The sequence below is a fragment of the Lipotes vexillifer genome, unplaced genomic scaffold, assembly GCF_000442215.2.
Source record: "Lipotes vexillifer unplaced genomic scaffold, Lipotes_vexillifer_v1.1 scaffold474, whole genome shotgun sequence".
NCBI classification, from domain to species: Eukaryota; Metazoa; Chordata; class Mammalia; order Artiodactyla; family Lipotidae; genus Lipotes; species Lipotes vexillifer.
In genome coordinates this window covers 116,146-131,185 of record NW_006772385.1, presented here as the reverse complement: position 1 = coordinate 131,185, position 15,040 = coordinate 116,146, and the positions used below count along the sequence as shown (strand labels likewise).

Below are 15,040 nucleotides of genomic sequence, written 5' to 3'. Positions count from 1 at the left end.
CTCTTTCTACTACCAGACCACGAAAGTTTCTTAAGTGCAGAAACCATCGAAGTTCCCACTTTTCCAGCTCAGTGTCCAGCATACAGCAGATAAGGAATGTGTACTGAAGGAGAATAGAAAGGAATACACCCATGAAAGGTCACATTCCTCCCTGTTTGGTAGGTCTCAGAGGTGGCCCTCTCTGAAAGTGGGATCCTAAGGCGGGGAGGGGTTCCATGTCTCGGGAACTTCTTCAGTGCTAGAGTCTCTGCACTTACCGCCAGCTTTTTCCTGATAGTCTCTAGTTTTTCAGTAGCTGCAGCCAGTTCTAAGTTTGCTTGGGCTAATGCTTGCCATTTGGGCTCCACCTCACAGTAGACCTGAAAAGCCACGTGGGGGTTACTTCACGAGGTAATAAAGATGGCAAAGACAAGTAATCATTCAGTCTTACATTTGCTGGAAGCTTCACAGTTAAAATCTCTATGTGACCTAGAAATTTGGTGTTTATTCTTAGCCATGGTACTACCTGATGGCAGAACAGAAGTCCACACAGCCTTCCAAGTCCTCTAAGCTCTCTATTGTTTATTCATTTATTCTGGACATTAGAGTTACAAGCACTTGCATAAAATGCTATACACGTCAAATACCATTAAGATACTAAAATTAGTTTTTCATAAAATTTGGAGATAATCCTCGTATCATCAGAAATTGTAGTGTATAGGAACTACAGCTGAAGGTGGGATCAGGTCTAGCCTTTAAGGCAGAAAAGCTGTGTAGAGAAATTCTCTGAACCCAGAAAGGAATGTGGGAGATGTCCTCACCCAGTATTAACCACACTTTCTTTTCTAAGTTCCTGGCCACCTTAAATGTTATTTGAATGAGTGGTTTAAGCGTTTGAGTGGATCAATTATTCTCCTGTTGGGGAGAGAGACAGGAAATTAAATTTTATTTCCTATTTTATAGCAAAATGACACAGAACACAGCCACGGTCTAGCTCTGGGCTCATCTTTTCACCTAGGATGCGAGGCCAGCACAGCAGTCAGGTGTGTCATTATGCGGAGAGGCTGCCCATCAGCTGTGATCTGTCTGCAATCTTGCCTGATACAGGCTTCCACTAAAGAGATGGAGAGACTGACAGGGTCCTATTCCTGTGGGTCTCCCATGTAAAGGACATAATCCAATTTTCTGAAAATCATTCTGGGAATGACACTGGCATTTCCTCAGCAATTCCATCTTTGAGTATAACACACAACCTTCCAAGACAACAATGAGACAGTTCCTCCCAGTGGAGGGCCATGTACTGTTCCCTTTTTACATCTAGTCCTTTGCAAAGTTCTTGGGACATAACTGACGGACATATAATTAATAAATATAATGAATCTACCCAACATGCTTTTATCTAAGCAAATCAAATTAATTGCTGCTATTTGATCTAAAGAAGCTGCTCACTCGGGCTTCCCTGGTGGTGCAATGGTTAAGAATCTGCCTGCCAAGGCAAGGCACACGGGGTTGAACCCTGGTCCAGGAAGATCCCAAATGCCATGGAGCAACTAAGCCCGTGGGCCGCAACTACTGAGCCTGCGCTCTAGAGCTCACGAGCCACAGTTACTGAGCCCGCGTGCCACAGCTACTGAAGTCCGCGGGCCTAGAGCCCATGCTCCGCAGCAAGAGAAGCCACCGCAGTGAGAAGCCCACGCACCGCAACGAACAGTAGCCCCTCTCACCGCAACTAAAGACAGCCTGCATGCAGCAACAAAGACCCAACGCAGCCAAAAATAAAATAAATCAATTAGTTAATTTAAAAAAAAAAGCTACTCACTCTACCCTAGAAAAAGATAGTTTCCAACATTTCAAATATCCTCCTATAGAGAATTCTGTTTAATCTGACACTTTCATGCCTCATTCTTAGAACTTTATCTTATTCAGATAATATTAAATTATTTTACATTTTTTGCTGGCCTAGAAATTAATATATGTACGGCCCTTCCTGAATAACACCCGTAAACCATCTGATCACAACTGATATACCTCATAGAACTTAATGATGTTGATGACCCAGGCACAGAGACCAGCTGCTGCAAAAGATTTGGTCCGAATCAGGTTTGGGTTGAACTCTGGGTCTTTCAAATACTGTTCATTCACCACTTTTAGACAGTTCTCTGGAATGTGCTCTTTGTCACAGTTAATTAACGCTTGCAAAAAATCATCCACCTGTAAGGTAAAAAGACTTATTGCAATGAGCCATTTGGGCGGCAGAGAAAATTCCAAGATCAAAAGTTAAAATCAGCTTTTAGGACTCACATTACAAAGGCAAAATTGGCAAGCTCCATTTATCCCACTGTTTGACTTTTTCAGTGTTTAGAGTATAAAGTTAGAATTAGCAATGGACACTTTTAAAATCCCTTCTATCCCAGGGTAAAATATTCAGTCCCTGCACAGGAGGCATTCACATTTTGAAGAAAAGAAAAAGAAAAACACATACCCCAAAATCCCTTTGCTTCACCTTCGTGTACATTAGTAACATTTTTCCAGCATAAGAAATCCATGTAATTTTCTCCCTCCTACACTTAACTGCTTTCATAATTTTGAAAATAATTAGCAACCTTCCAACGGCTGCTGGTGTTGACTTAGGTGTGCTACAACCCTACGCTAATCTCCAACTTGGCAAACAAAAATTCTAAGTCTAGAGAACATACGGCAGATTACACTTAGCAAATATGAAGATGATTTTTTTTTTTTTTTTAGCAGTTGGGAATTTTATAGCTTTCCTCTCTCCTCAAATTGTATGTTTTTTCAAAAATTTATTTTTTTGAAGTATAGTTGATTTACAATGTTGTGTTAATTTCTGCTGAACAGCAAAGTGACTCAGTTATACGTATATATACATTCTTTTCGTATTCTTTTCCACTGTGGTTTATCACAGGACGTGGAATATAGTTCCCTGTGCTATACAGTAGGACTTTGTTGTTTATCCATTCTATATATATAATAGTTCTTATCTGCTAAGCCCAAACTCCCAGTCCATCCTTCCCCCACCCCTGCTGTCAAGTATAACCACAGAACTGAACAGAGAAACTGTCGGGATTTTCATGTTGCCGGGCTGCCTGATACCTTTCTCATGAAGACTTTAGCTGCTTTCCAACTCCGGTCTTTTGGCACTCTGCCCCGGGGAGCCAGAAGGACCATCACGGCTGCAGTAACATTGGTAACTGCATTTGGAGGGTTGGGAAAGGCTTTCAGCTCAGTTAGGTTGACCTGAAAAAAAGCACACACACTCTCAAGACCAGGAGAGGTCTGGTTTCTCAAGATCAACTGTTAGGTCATCAAGCTGGTCTTCAGTGGCTGGTCTTTTCCACCGTCTCCTTTCCACACCAGTCTCGGTTGGGCAGTTTTTGCCGCCCACCCGGGGGTCCCACCACCGTGGAACTCCAGGAGGTTCAGTTCTTGCTGGGCGCTTTTCTGGTACTTCGGAGACATCACTGCCCTTTCTGTCTTCCAAGTAAATTTATCTGCCTGATCTACCAGTCCTGCAGAGCCTTGCACACTGAGTCCCCGGAATTTCATAAACATATAGGTTTTAAGGTATTTATGGGTCTATCCCACCTATGGAATATATTTGCCTTTTAACCAGGCCCTCCCAGAAACAGAGTCCCTTAGTTCAGAGTCTCTTAGTTTTGTTTTTCTGCTTTACATGCACAAAAAACATCTTCTGTTACACTATAATGACTACCAACTGGGAAGATGCCCGCATAGGCTGAACCTCCTTTCTGTGTTCCTCCTTAACTTCCACAGGTCAGAATCTTGATTTACTCAACAGATGGTATTCATGGGGTAAATCACCAGTATCAGGACAAATACTCTGGAGCAAGAATTAGTATCTATAAGAAGTATATGTAGGTTTATGATACATGTTTTTTTAAAAAGGACTTCCTGTGAAATTTCCTGAGCTGTATTACACACTCTTGCTTATAAAGCCTCATCAGATGTTGAACCTGATTCTCCTCCGTTACCATAAACTGGCTATTTATTGGGAAATGACTGCAAAGGACAGAAAGGGTGTGAAAATAAGAGCAAAAGCAAAAACTTAAAATATGCTAAAGCTAATTGAGAGCTGGGTAACCAAGATTTTTTCATCATTTATAAATATACTGAGCTTTACATTTAAGTGATATTAATTTATTTTGACTGAGTAAATAATAATATCTTCAGAGGAAAAGTTGCCAGTGCAAAGCACAAAGAAGAAAATAAACATTCTAGTGCTCAGAAAGAGGAAAACACAAAATTCCATTACTCAGAAATAGTCAGTCACTATTATTCTTTTTTCCCAATTTTTCCTATGCACAAACATATTCTTATAAAAAAAAAAGTTACACTAAATCCTATTTTATAATCTGCTTTATTCACTTAATACATCATGAACATTTTGTTGCTAGCTAGGATGCAACAATATAATTTTAATGGCAGCAGGATATGTGAATGCAGAATAATCAATCTTCCATCATGGTATACTTATGTTCTTTTAAATTGTTCAGCTTTATGGTAATACTATAAGAGACGTCCATGAAGATAATCATTCACTGTTCACAGTCAAAATTACTTCCTTCAAAAGAATACTTAGAGAAATGAATTGAATATTTCTTTGAAGAGCAGGGAATGTCTGGATCCTTTCCTCTTTTTTTTTTTTTTTTTTTTTTTTTTGCAGTACGCGGGCCTCTCACTGCTGTGGCCTCTCCCGTTGCGGAGCACAGGCTCCGGACGCGCAGGCTCAGCGGCCATGGCCCACGGGCCCAGCCGCTCCGCGGCATGTGGGATCCTCCCGGACCGGGGCACGAACCCGTGTCCCCTGCATCGGCAGGCGGGCTCCCAACAACTGCGCCACCAGGGAAGCCCCTCCTTTCCTCTTTGAAGCTGAATTTAAGATCCTCAGGCCTAGTAATGCCCTAGGATTCACCCCAGAGGCCTAGTAGAACCCAGGGGCAAGACCAGCTGTAGGCTCTTAGAATGACATTGCCCATAATTCCATCTCTCCTTCTGACCATCACAGATTATTTTCTCTTATGGGAATTCGAATGCTCAGTGAGGTTTTGCTAATAACATGAAGCCAGGAAAAACGGTGTGGGTCAAACCTAGGTGTCTTTGATTCCAGCCTGTTGCTCTTTTCCTGAGGGTCTCTCATTAATACTATTTTTTGATATCCAGAGGAAGTAGAGAATCCCTCACTCGGTTCTTAAAGCAACACATAATATGAATCACCGGATTTGGGCCGAATCCAATTGCTAACAATAGAACTGCCTTTCGTAAGAGTATACACTGCATGGCACTGCAAGGATTCAAAGGGAGACCGCTTGCTGGGGTGAAGACGGACAAACTCCCGGATGGGAAAGGAAAAGGTCAACTACAGTGATGACCTCAAATATTTGCTTCAACTGTAACATTTAATGGGACTTTCTTTCCTTTTTCAAAACTCTTTGGTTGCATGAATTTCACCCTTAGTTCCGTTATTCAAACTCTAATAACCTCCAAATATTATTCTGAGGAAACCCTGAGCCAAGGAATCATCCTTACCCTGTTGAGTGTATTGAGAGCAGCTGTCGCGGCCACCAGCGCGGGCTCAGCCTTCAGTAAGTCGGCCTCACACTCCTTCTGTTTCTGGGACACTTCAGTCTGAATAGCTGTCACCTAATCAAAGAGGAAAAACACAGAAACGCACATACACAAATTATCATCTCAGATATCTCTACTGAAAAATGCAGGCTGCCTCAGAGGCACTGTTCAATAATTCGTCTGTATTTGGACAGGGGAGGAATTTGTTGTAGAGACTAACTTCCCTTCAGGTACGGTGTATACACAACGCTTTGCACACACACAAAAGACACAAATGGAATGAAATATCAAAAATGCTCCAAGACAGGCTCTATCTTAGTTACAAAGTGCCACTAATAATAAACGCAAGATTAAGCAATTCCTCTGTTCTTCAGTTTTCTTTTTCAGCAAGTGCTGAACAAGTGAAAATCCAAGCTGGCTCAGTAACCTAGACCACAAACTGTTTTTGCTAAAATTCTCTCACTTTCCCTTACATTTAGCTTGCCTACATTACCTGATTACTCACATTTACATTACCTAAAGGTCACGTTAACTAATTTTTAAGAATAAATGTGAAGCTTTTTTGTTCAACTGGCTAGAAGATATTGTTCTATCCCATGCATGCTTAATCACAGAAAAAATTTTTATGAAGACTAATTCTTGGTTTCTCCAAGGACCTGGTAAGAAACTACAGCTGCAACAACCCAGGTCTGTCTTTGGCAACGGGACCGTGATGTTTGCTGTCCGCTCTACCGTTGAGGGTCCAGGGACACTATTCACATGTCAAAGAGGGTCTTGCATTAGCCCCCTGGCATGAACACATATAATATGCATATAGGGGAGCCATGTTGGTAAACTCGAACCAAGCCAAAATGAGAACCTTTGGGGTTTCTAATCTCACTGATAGAACTCGAATGTCCAGGAAGAATAAAATCTTTGTCCTCAGCAGAAATGTGACTTTCAAAGCTGTGGCGCTGGGCACCAGGATCCAGTCAGCATATGGGATGGTTGCTGATGTGATGGGGATTGTGAATGATCAAGTGTGAACAAAAGTGCATTTGTTCAGAAGTGTTTGGATTGAACAGGTTTAAAACTGTACCCATAAACGTAAACACTGCTCACAACAAATTTTGTTGTCTACCACAGCTTTATTAGCATAAATTACCCTTCTCCTGATTAACCGTTATTCTGCTATGTACTGCACCTTTTTTTTTTTTTTTTTTTTTTTTTTTTTTTCTCACTATTGTGGCCTCTCACTATTGTGGCCCCTCCCGCTGTGGAGCACAGGCTCCGGACGCGCAGGCTCAGCGGCCATGGCTCACGGGCCCAGCCGCTCCGCGGAATGTGGGATCTTCCCGGACTGGGGCACGAACCCGCGTCCCCTGCATCGGCAGGCGGACTCTCAACCACTGCGCCACCCGGGAAGCCCTGTACTGCACCTTTTATGAACATAACTGGTCCATGGTAGATATGTGACCTCCGGCCAATAATTACGGGCTACGGTTAACACCTGTAAGGAAACTCTGCATGCTTACGGAGAACTGCTCTAAAACCACAATCTTCAAAGCTGCCAGGAATGGACCATGAAAACTCTAAGGATACTATTATACATTTTCAATGCGCTGGAGAATACTGCTACGGATGAAACAGAGACTGTATTCGAGTGAGTTATTACATCAGGCTTATTTATTTTCCTTAAAGGATATGCTAAATCTACACATGCTGTTTGTGCCCATTTGTAATAACATCATTTTAAACTGGACTCAGGATCATAGTTTTTTAATACTTAGAGAGCATTTCTTCTAAATGCTATTTCTATGAGACTGGGGGTCATAGAGTCTTCTCCCTCTAACTCCTTTACTGTTAATGGAGTATTATTCCTTTGGGTAATTTTGATAAGCAGAGCAATCTAGAACACTTAGTAACTACAATCCCACAAATGCAAATGAAAAAAATACTCTAGGGGCTTCCCTGGTGGCGCAGTGGTTGAGAGTCTGCCTGCCGATGCAGGGGACACGGGTTCGTGCCCCGGTCCGGGAAGATCCCACGTGCCGCGGAGCGGCTGGGCCCGTGAGCCATGGCCGCTGAGCCTGCGCGTCCGGAGCCTGTGCTCCGCCACGGGAGAGGCCGCAGCAGTGAGAGGCCCGCGTACGGCAAAAACAAACAAACAAACAAACAACAACTCTAGGTTGGTCAACTTATTTCTTATTCCCAATCCCTCTCACCCTAAGTGCAACTACACTAGAGTTGTGAAAATGCTTTGTATCTCAGGGACTTGGGAAGCCTCACTGTGCAATTTCCTCTGCTCTCCCCCACCCCAAACAAGGTTCCTGGGGACTGGTTAGTGAGGCCCAACCTGGAGAAGGTGGAAGAGCTACACAGATGGCTTAGAGTATGTGCTTTCCCTCTACCATCGTCCGTTAAAGCAGATTTGGAGACAGTCCCATTCTTGGGTACACCAGAATTTTTCTGCCCTCTGCTAGTCAAAAGCTCCTTGCAGATGGTTCATGAAATTTAGTGGCGGTCACAAGAGGATCAAGTCACAGTAACTGCTTGTTTTGGGCTGAACTGTGTCCATTCAAAATTCTCACGTTGAAGCCTTAACCCCAGGACCTCTGAATGTGATCGTATTTACAGAGAGGGCCTTTAAAGAGATGATTAAATTAAAAGAAGCCTGCTAGGGTGGGGCTTAATCTAATCTGACTAATGTCCTTATAAGAGGAGGAAATCTGGCTACACACAAGAGTTGGCAGGGGTGTGTGCACAGAGGGAAGGGCATATGAGGACACAGAGAGAAGGTGGCTGTCTGCAAGCCCAGAGAGAGAGAGAGGCCTCTGGAGAAACCAAATCTGCCAACACCCTGACCTTGGACTTCCAGACTCCAGAACGCTGAGAAAATAAATTTCTGTTGTTTAACCCTCCCAGTCCCTGATATTTTGTTATGGCAGCCTTAGCTAACAAGTACATGGCTCTCACCTGTCTTTAAGACATTCCTGATGGTCCTAGAATTCAGCCCCACCCATCTTTAGAAAAGAAACATTAAAAAACTGAAGATCATTCAAAATCAGGGCGGATGTCCACCTTTTGAAGAGATTATATGAGCTCTGCAATTTGGAAGGCACTTTCACTCATGAGGATTACTATTCAACAAAGAAAGCAGTTTGAAAGGGATCAGAGGATCCTTAGAATTTGGAGCTGGTAAGTGAAACAAAGATGGAAGATCTAATTTTCACAAGCTTGATGGTGCTTCTGTTACCTGAGGTCACTGCTGGCAATGCCCATGATTTGAACAGCCCTCGATGATTTTATAAACTTGAAGCAACAATTTCAACCAGCTTCTCTACATGGGTTGTCAAGATGCACAGCAAGGCAGCCTCTAAGCCCCAATATTTGTTTAGCCATATTAAATGTGGCGACATACTTTTGTTATTTTTTGATTACTTCTTAAGTATTAAATCTTGAGACCCCAATTTCATAGAATCACAGAGACCATATACACCCTTTTTTAATAACCACATAGAATCTAGCACGTTGATGAACATATGACCAATGTGAGCCCATAGCACATACTTGGTCTTGATTAATTCCTTGACTCTACATAGTTTAATTACAAATAGATTCTCCTTCCATGACCACCAACTTAAAAGAGTTCTTTCCACCATAACATCGCTTGACTTTCATCATAGCCCTATCGCTAACCCCAAATACCTTGTCTATCAACATGTCACTTGTCTCCTGTCTTTCCCATTACAATGTAAGCTACGTGCAGGCACCTTGCACATCATATACATATATCCTCAAGAACCTAGAAAAGTGCCAGGCAAAAAACAGGTGCTCAGACAATATTTGTTATTTATAACTAAATTAAGCCTCATGGATAAAATGAAAATAATTTAAAGTATTATTTTTATTTCTTGGTACGGATTAGATATACAAAATACTATGTGTCCTTTCCATGTTTGGAGAACTTCACGAAACAACCTGTCAGATGAGTTCTAATTTGCTAAAACATTTTTTCCCGTTTGTGAGGATAATTTTGCCTTAGAAATTCACATGCAAAAATGTGAAAAGTCCTCCAGAGTACTTGTCATGTTTTAAGATCTGTAGAGATGGGTTATGATATAGTAATTATTGGAGTATCACAAATTTGTGTAATGCCTGAAAAACATCCCCTGGGTGGAATTAGCTTATGATAATCACACCATGTGTGAGACCTAATTACTTAATATAAAACTATACTTTTAAGGATATCTTCCATTTACCTGAAACTCAATGGAAATATTTATTACCAGAATTAGGAATCATATGCCTCTTGGCCACGCCAAACATGCCTTATCTTTAACTTCAAAAATAAGTTTAAAAAAAAATCATTTATTTAGCATTTTGACTTTCACTATGCTTTTAAAGTCTTTAGTTGTGCAAGCTAAAGGCAAACATGCTCAATACACATTACAACAAAAGGAAAACAACTCAACTGCCTATTAATGAACGGCAACATCACTGGTAAAACACAAATATTTTCTCATATCGTTAAGGCAGAATAATAGCATAATGGCTACTGATTCCCAGGCTATGTGACTCATAATTTACATTTTTTAATCAACTAAGCCCTGACTATAATCTTTTGTCTAAAATAAGATAACTGACCTTGCACATATACAGTCATTCAATTTTTAAACAAATATTTAGTAATCATTCTGTTTGCTATAGTTCTTTTGGGAAGTGAGATACACAAAAATAAAATACCTTCTACTTGTAGCTGAAGTTTTGGTAAGAGAAGATGACAATATAACTTATATTTATTTCAGAATTACTGGAAACCCAAGTACAAAGAAAGCAGAAGCTATATAATCTTAAAAGTAATTGTTTCCAACAATAAAACATCATACAGAAAGCCAGGGCCTCCACTGACTGAAAAAGAACAAATTTAGCTTAGGATATAATAATAAACTCAAGTTGTGTTATTAAAATGCAAAATTCGAAAACCATCTTGCAAAGTGACGGAATGGGCTTTGTTAACAATTGAGTTGCTCAATTTGCCTAAAAACTGAAAAGCTTTAGAAACCTCCGGAGGTGACTTCCTGACCTTTACTGTATTACAAATAGGCCTGATGTTCAAGATCCACATCCATTATATGCTCGAATGAGCTCAGTATTTGTTGTTCTTTCACATCATTAAAAGAGCTAAAAGGTTGGGAAAATGCATAATGTAAAGAAAGGTCAAGTGGTAATCATGGTGTGAAATGCTGTTACATGTGTAACTATAATAATTCTTTAGATTTTATGCTCCCTGGAGAGGAAGTTGTTCAAAACTGTTCACCTACAAAGGTTTATTTTGCGCTAAATATAGCTCTGTACTCTAAATGGTGGAATTAGCCTGACCTTTTTCTCTTCGGCATCCGCGACGGCCTTTTCCCGGCTCACTTTCTCCGTCTGAAGCCCGATCTTTGTGATCAGAGCTTCAGCATCGTGATTTCTCAGTTGTAACTCAGCTTCTTGAGAGGCAAGTCTGGCTTTCAGATCCCCTACCTAAAGGAAAAGTCATGACTTTGAAAAAACCTGTGTCAATAACAACAAACATCAGATACAGCTTATTTTTTTTAAGTGAATTCAGGGGTGCCTAGCAATTTCTATCTTGCTTCTTTTCGTACCCTGATTTGACTCTAATTCCATGTGAAAAAATGCAGCCCCTGTGTTTAAAAAAATGCATTTTTTTTTAAACACAGGAATCAACAGAATAATGTTTTCGAATGGTTTTGCGGAAAAAGTCATTAACTTAATGTCAGCACCAACTAGACATTTATCTTCTCAGCTCAGGGAAGCACCACCAGCTCTCCCCACCTGAGCACATGTCACCCGAGCATGTATCATTCATGCCCCCTGTGGGGTATAAATATTACTGTTTGTGTGGGGTTTTTTTAATCCCAAAAAACAAGCACAACCATTTATTTTGACTCCATTGCTAAAAACACTTCAGGAATTTCATCTTGTGGAACCACACTCCGCTGCTATATCCAAGGACGCCTGTAACCTCCCCGCCAACATGGGTTATTTACACTCTACCCTAAAAGGCTCAGCTGGTACTGTGACTGCTACCTGTACTACTAGAGTTTAAGCTAAGACGGATTGTTTTAGCCTCTCTATGAACTCAGGGTCACACTGCACAGTGATGTTTGCTTCTCTCTTCTTTTCAGCCGTGTGAAACTAGTCACATGTTAGGCCATAATCAAAATCATCATCCAAGAGATTAGGAGAAAACTTATTTCAAGCCCTGATTTCAGTCTCTAAGGAAGCTGTTAAGTCTGAAATATCGAAAGCAACTCAAGCCCTGGATGCGAGCCTTATGGATGAAGAGAATTCACTTGGGCTCTCTATTATGACCTACGCTAAATCTGCAGAGGGGCCACCTGGCTAAAGAAGGGGTTTAGGGCTTTGCTGCAACGCATGAACACCGCTACGGTTTGGACATATTTCAGACGGCATGGATATCCAGCTCTGCGGGACTGCTGCAAGGGCACGCGCTCCAAGATGAAGACATCTTGCTCTGCACACCACCGGACCTTACACTGTCAGGCTTTCTGGTTGTGCACATAGGAGACTACGCTTCCTCTTCAAAATAAATTGATTTTAAAAACTCTTAAGGTGCTATTAGATATTCCAGCCACATGCACAAACACCTAATGGCAAGAACTCATCAGTAGTCCTTCCATCAAGACCTTGTGTATCTTCTCAGACTTTCTGCCTATTGTTTATAGCTGAGGGGGAATAAGGAAACCCCAAACAGCTGTGAACATGGCAGGCACCCCCTTTCTTTCTTCCTCTCCCCAACCCCCAGCTCAACAACACACAACTGAGATGACTGTCAGGAAACCACAGACTTTCTCTTCTTCTTTTCTGTGACTGAGATGCTGCCACCACTGAGATGAACCAGGATGCTACTCCCCGTGCTTTAGTCTCTGTCATTTGGGGAGAAAACTCTTGCAGTGTGGCAGAGGCCCCACCGGTATTGAGTTCAGTTTAGCCAACACTGTCATTTCCTGGGGCAAAGTCAACAGGCTCATTTTGGGTCATCCTTCTGAGGGACATAAATGCTCTGGGACACAGATCTCTCCCACTTTTAGCTTAACAGGACTCCTAGTAAAAAGTCTTTACTAGGGAAAAGGGTTTTGATTCAAGTGAGATGGAACTGGAGGGACAGGGAGAGGGAAGACAAATGAAAGAGAAAGAAGGCAAAAAGAGTAAGATAAAACATATATAAAAAGAGAGAGCAAAGAAAGACATTCTTTGAAAGTGAAGGAAAAGATGCACATATAAGAATATATTCCTTGGGGGTTTTCCAGCAACTATTCTTAACTCTCAGTCTTGGAAACTGCCGTGGAAACCTCCTCACGCCGGTTTCTCTTTCCCAATCGTGGTCCATCTACTCACTGCTCAGCACAGATCACAGTGTTTCACCAAAGAGCCATTCCTGGTGTATGAAATGAAGGGGGAAAGAGGCAAGTGATGCTCTGGCCTTCAGACTTACTTGAAGGACGTGGCCAGAGAGTCCTTCTTCAGGGTGAAAGTCACCAACATACACTCCCCCAACCAGGTTCTGTCTCATTTCCAGCCTAGGCATGGATGGGCCACCAGTACTCTTGGGGGGAAAACTGGCCCAATTTCTTGAAAAGCATATGGGTGTACAACCTGATGACAAATACTCTGAAAAGGCCCTGGGAGTTTCTGGCCTTGAGGTGACCACCAGTGAGGATTGTTTTTTTTCCTCTAGCTCTAGAGCCTGGCTGGCCCATCTCCAAAGTCTTTGTCTTCTCTCACTCTAATTTCTTTTACCAGTCACAGAGAGGCAGCTTGGAACTATGGGCTTTACATAGATCTGGGCTCCAACTCAAAACTCATGGGGCTCTGTGGCCTTCAACTCTTGAAGCCTCATGTGTAAAATTTCAGTAGGAACACCTACTTCATATGCTTGTTTGATTTTTAACCATAAAATCTGATAATATGTGTGCAGACCCACACATGATTAACATCCTATGCAAATTCCCTCCTGATTGACTCCAGAAGGTTAGAGGTGCCGTCCTTCAAGGTAGTGGAGGCGTTATGGTTGAGGATGAAAGCAACACTGGATACTTTCACCTAAGAGAGATAGTGGCTAAAGGGAGCAGATCAGACACCAAGGCCAGAGAAGACTGCTATACTTAGGGACCCCAATCACAACACCCTTTATCACAGCATCGGCCAGGAAATGCTGCCTTCACTGGCGGTTGAGAATCTGAGACCAAGAGGGATCTGATTTCCACTGTCCTGTGACAAAGTTCCTGATGATAAGCCCAGAGTATCAAAGCAGTGGAAGAGGAGAGGGGAACCAGCTGTGCCTGTTCTGTTCAACATCTCGACACTGCCCAGCATGGAGTCAGGCCAACAACTGAAGGGCTCTCTCCAAACCAGCTGTGATAGTGTAATTGGCTAATCCCTTTTCAGCCTTAGGAAAGCAGGAACTGTGTGTTCTCTGTATCATTAAACTGTAAATTTTAGCACTATGCATCTTATACAAGTAGGTTAAAATGCTGCTTCAAAAGCAAAGGTATTTTTTAATTTTAGGAGCATCGATTTCACTCAGTAGTAACATACCCGGGTCATACCTGAGAGGCTGTGGTTTTTAGCTTCTGGATGCCATTCACCAAGTGCTCTTTCTTCTGGGATATCTCGTTTTGTTTCTTCTTCAACAGGTTCTTAAACAGTGATATTTGTTCCAGAAAACTCTTTGGGGTGGTATAGTTGTGTCTTCTCTCATTCCGGTAATACCTGGTACTCATTTCGTTTACGCTAGTGTGAACGTGTGCCATGAAGAGGCTAAGAGAATCTTTATCCAGGGGCTGAAACATACACATGGCAATTCACATGAAATTCTCTCAAATGAAAACAAAAATGCAAATTTATAAAAGAAGAAAAATCAGCGAAATTATGCAGTATTTATTTTCTAAAAGCTAGAACAGCTTAGTTTCTAGGAAAACTTAGTCTTTCAGAGATGTCCACGGGATTGGAGAGATGACAAGAAACCTTCCAGCTTAGTAACCTCCTCTTGCCAAGTAGGCCAAAGGATTTATATGTGCTCCACATACCCAAACCAAAAGCCAAGATGCAACACAAGCACTGCTTTTCACGACTTGATTTTTATCAAGCGTGTGCAAGAGAAAATGGAGAAACTGAGACACAGCACTCAGAGAAGTATTTTTGGTGTTGCTTTCAAGCTAAACGTCAGCCAAAGAAAACCAACAGTCACTGAAAAATAAAAAAAAAAAAAGGTTAAACTGAGAAATACACAGTTTTATAAGAACTCATGTAGAAACAAACTGGAGGATAAGGTATAAAAGTCACTGCTCCTGGGAGAAAAATAGTATGATTATATGTATTCTCATTTGGAAACAAACAAAAAATTGAGCAGCTCTACTTTGAAGACTTACTGGAGACCCCCCCCCCC

The 15,040-nt window shown here is 41.7% G+C and overlaps 1 protein-coding gene across 1 annotated transcript in view; it reads right to left on the bottom strand.

Annotated features, from left to right (window-relative positions):
* Positions 1 to 15,040, bottom strand: part of DNAH11 (dynein axonemal heavy chain 11) — a 213,524-nt gene that overhangs the window by 94,727 nt on the left and 103,757 nt on the right. Inside the window, 6 exon segments of the mRNA XM_007472188.1 lie at positions 258 to 359; positions 2,008 to 2,190; positions 3,091 to 3,234; positions 5,545 to 5,658; positions 10,945 to 11,091; positions 14,202 to 14,435. Of these exon segments, the coding sequence (XP_007472250.1) occupies positions 258 to 359; positions 2,008 to 2,190; positions 3,091 to 3,234; positions 5,545 to 5,658; positions 10,945 to 11,091; positions 14,202 to 14,435 (924 nt within the window).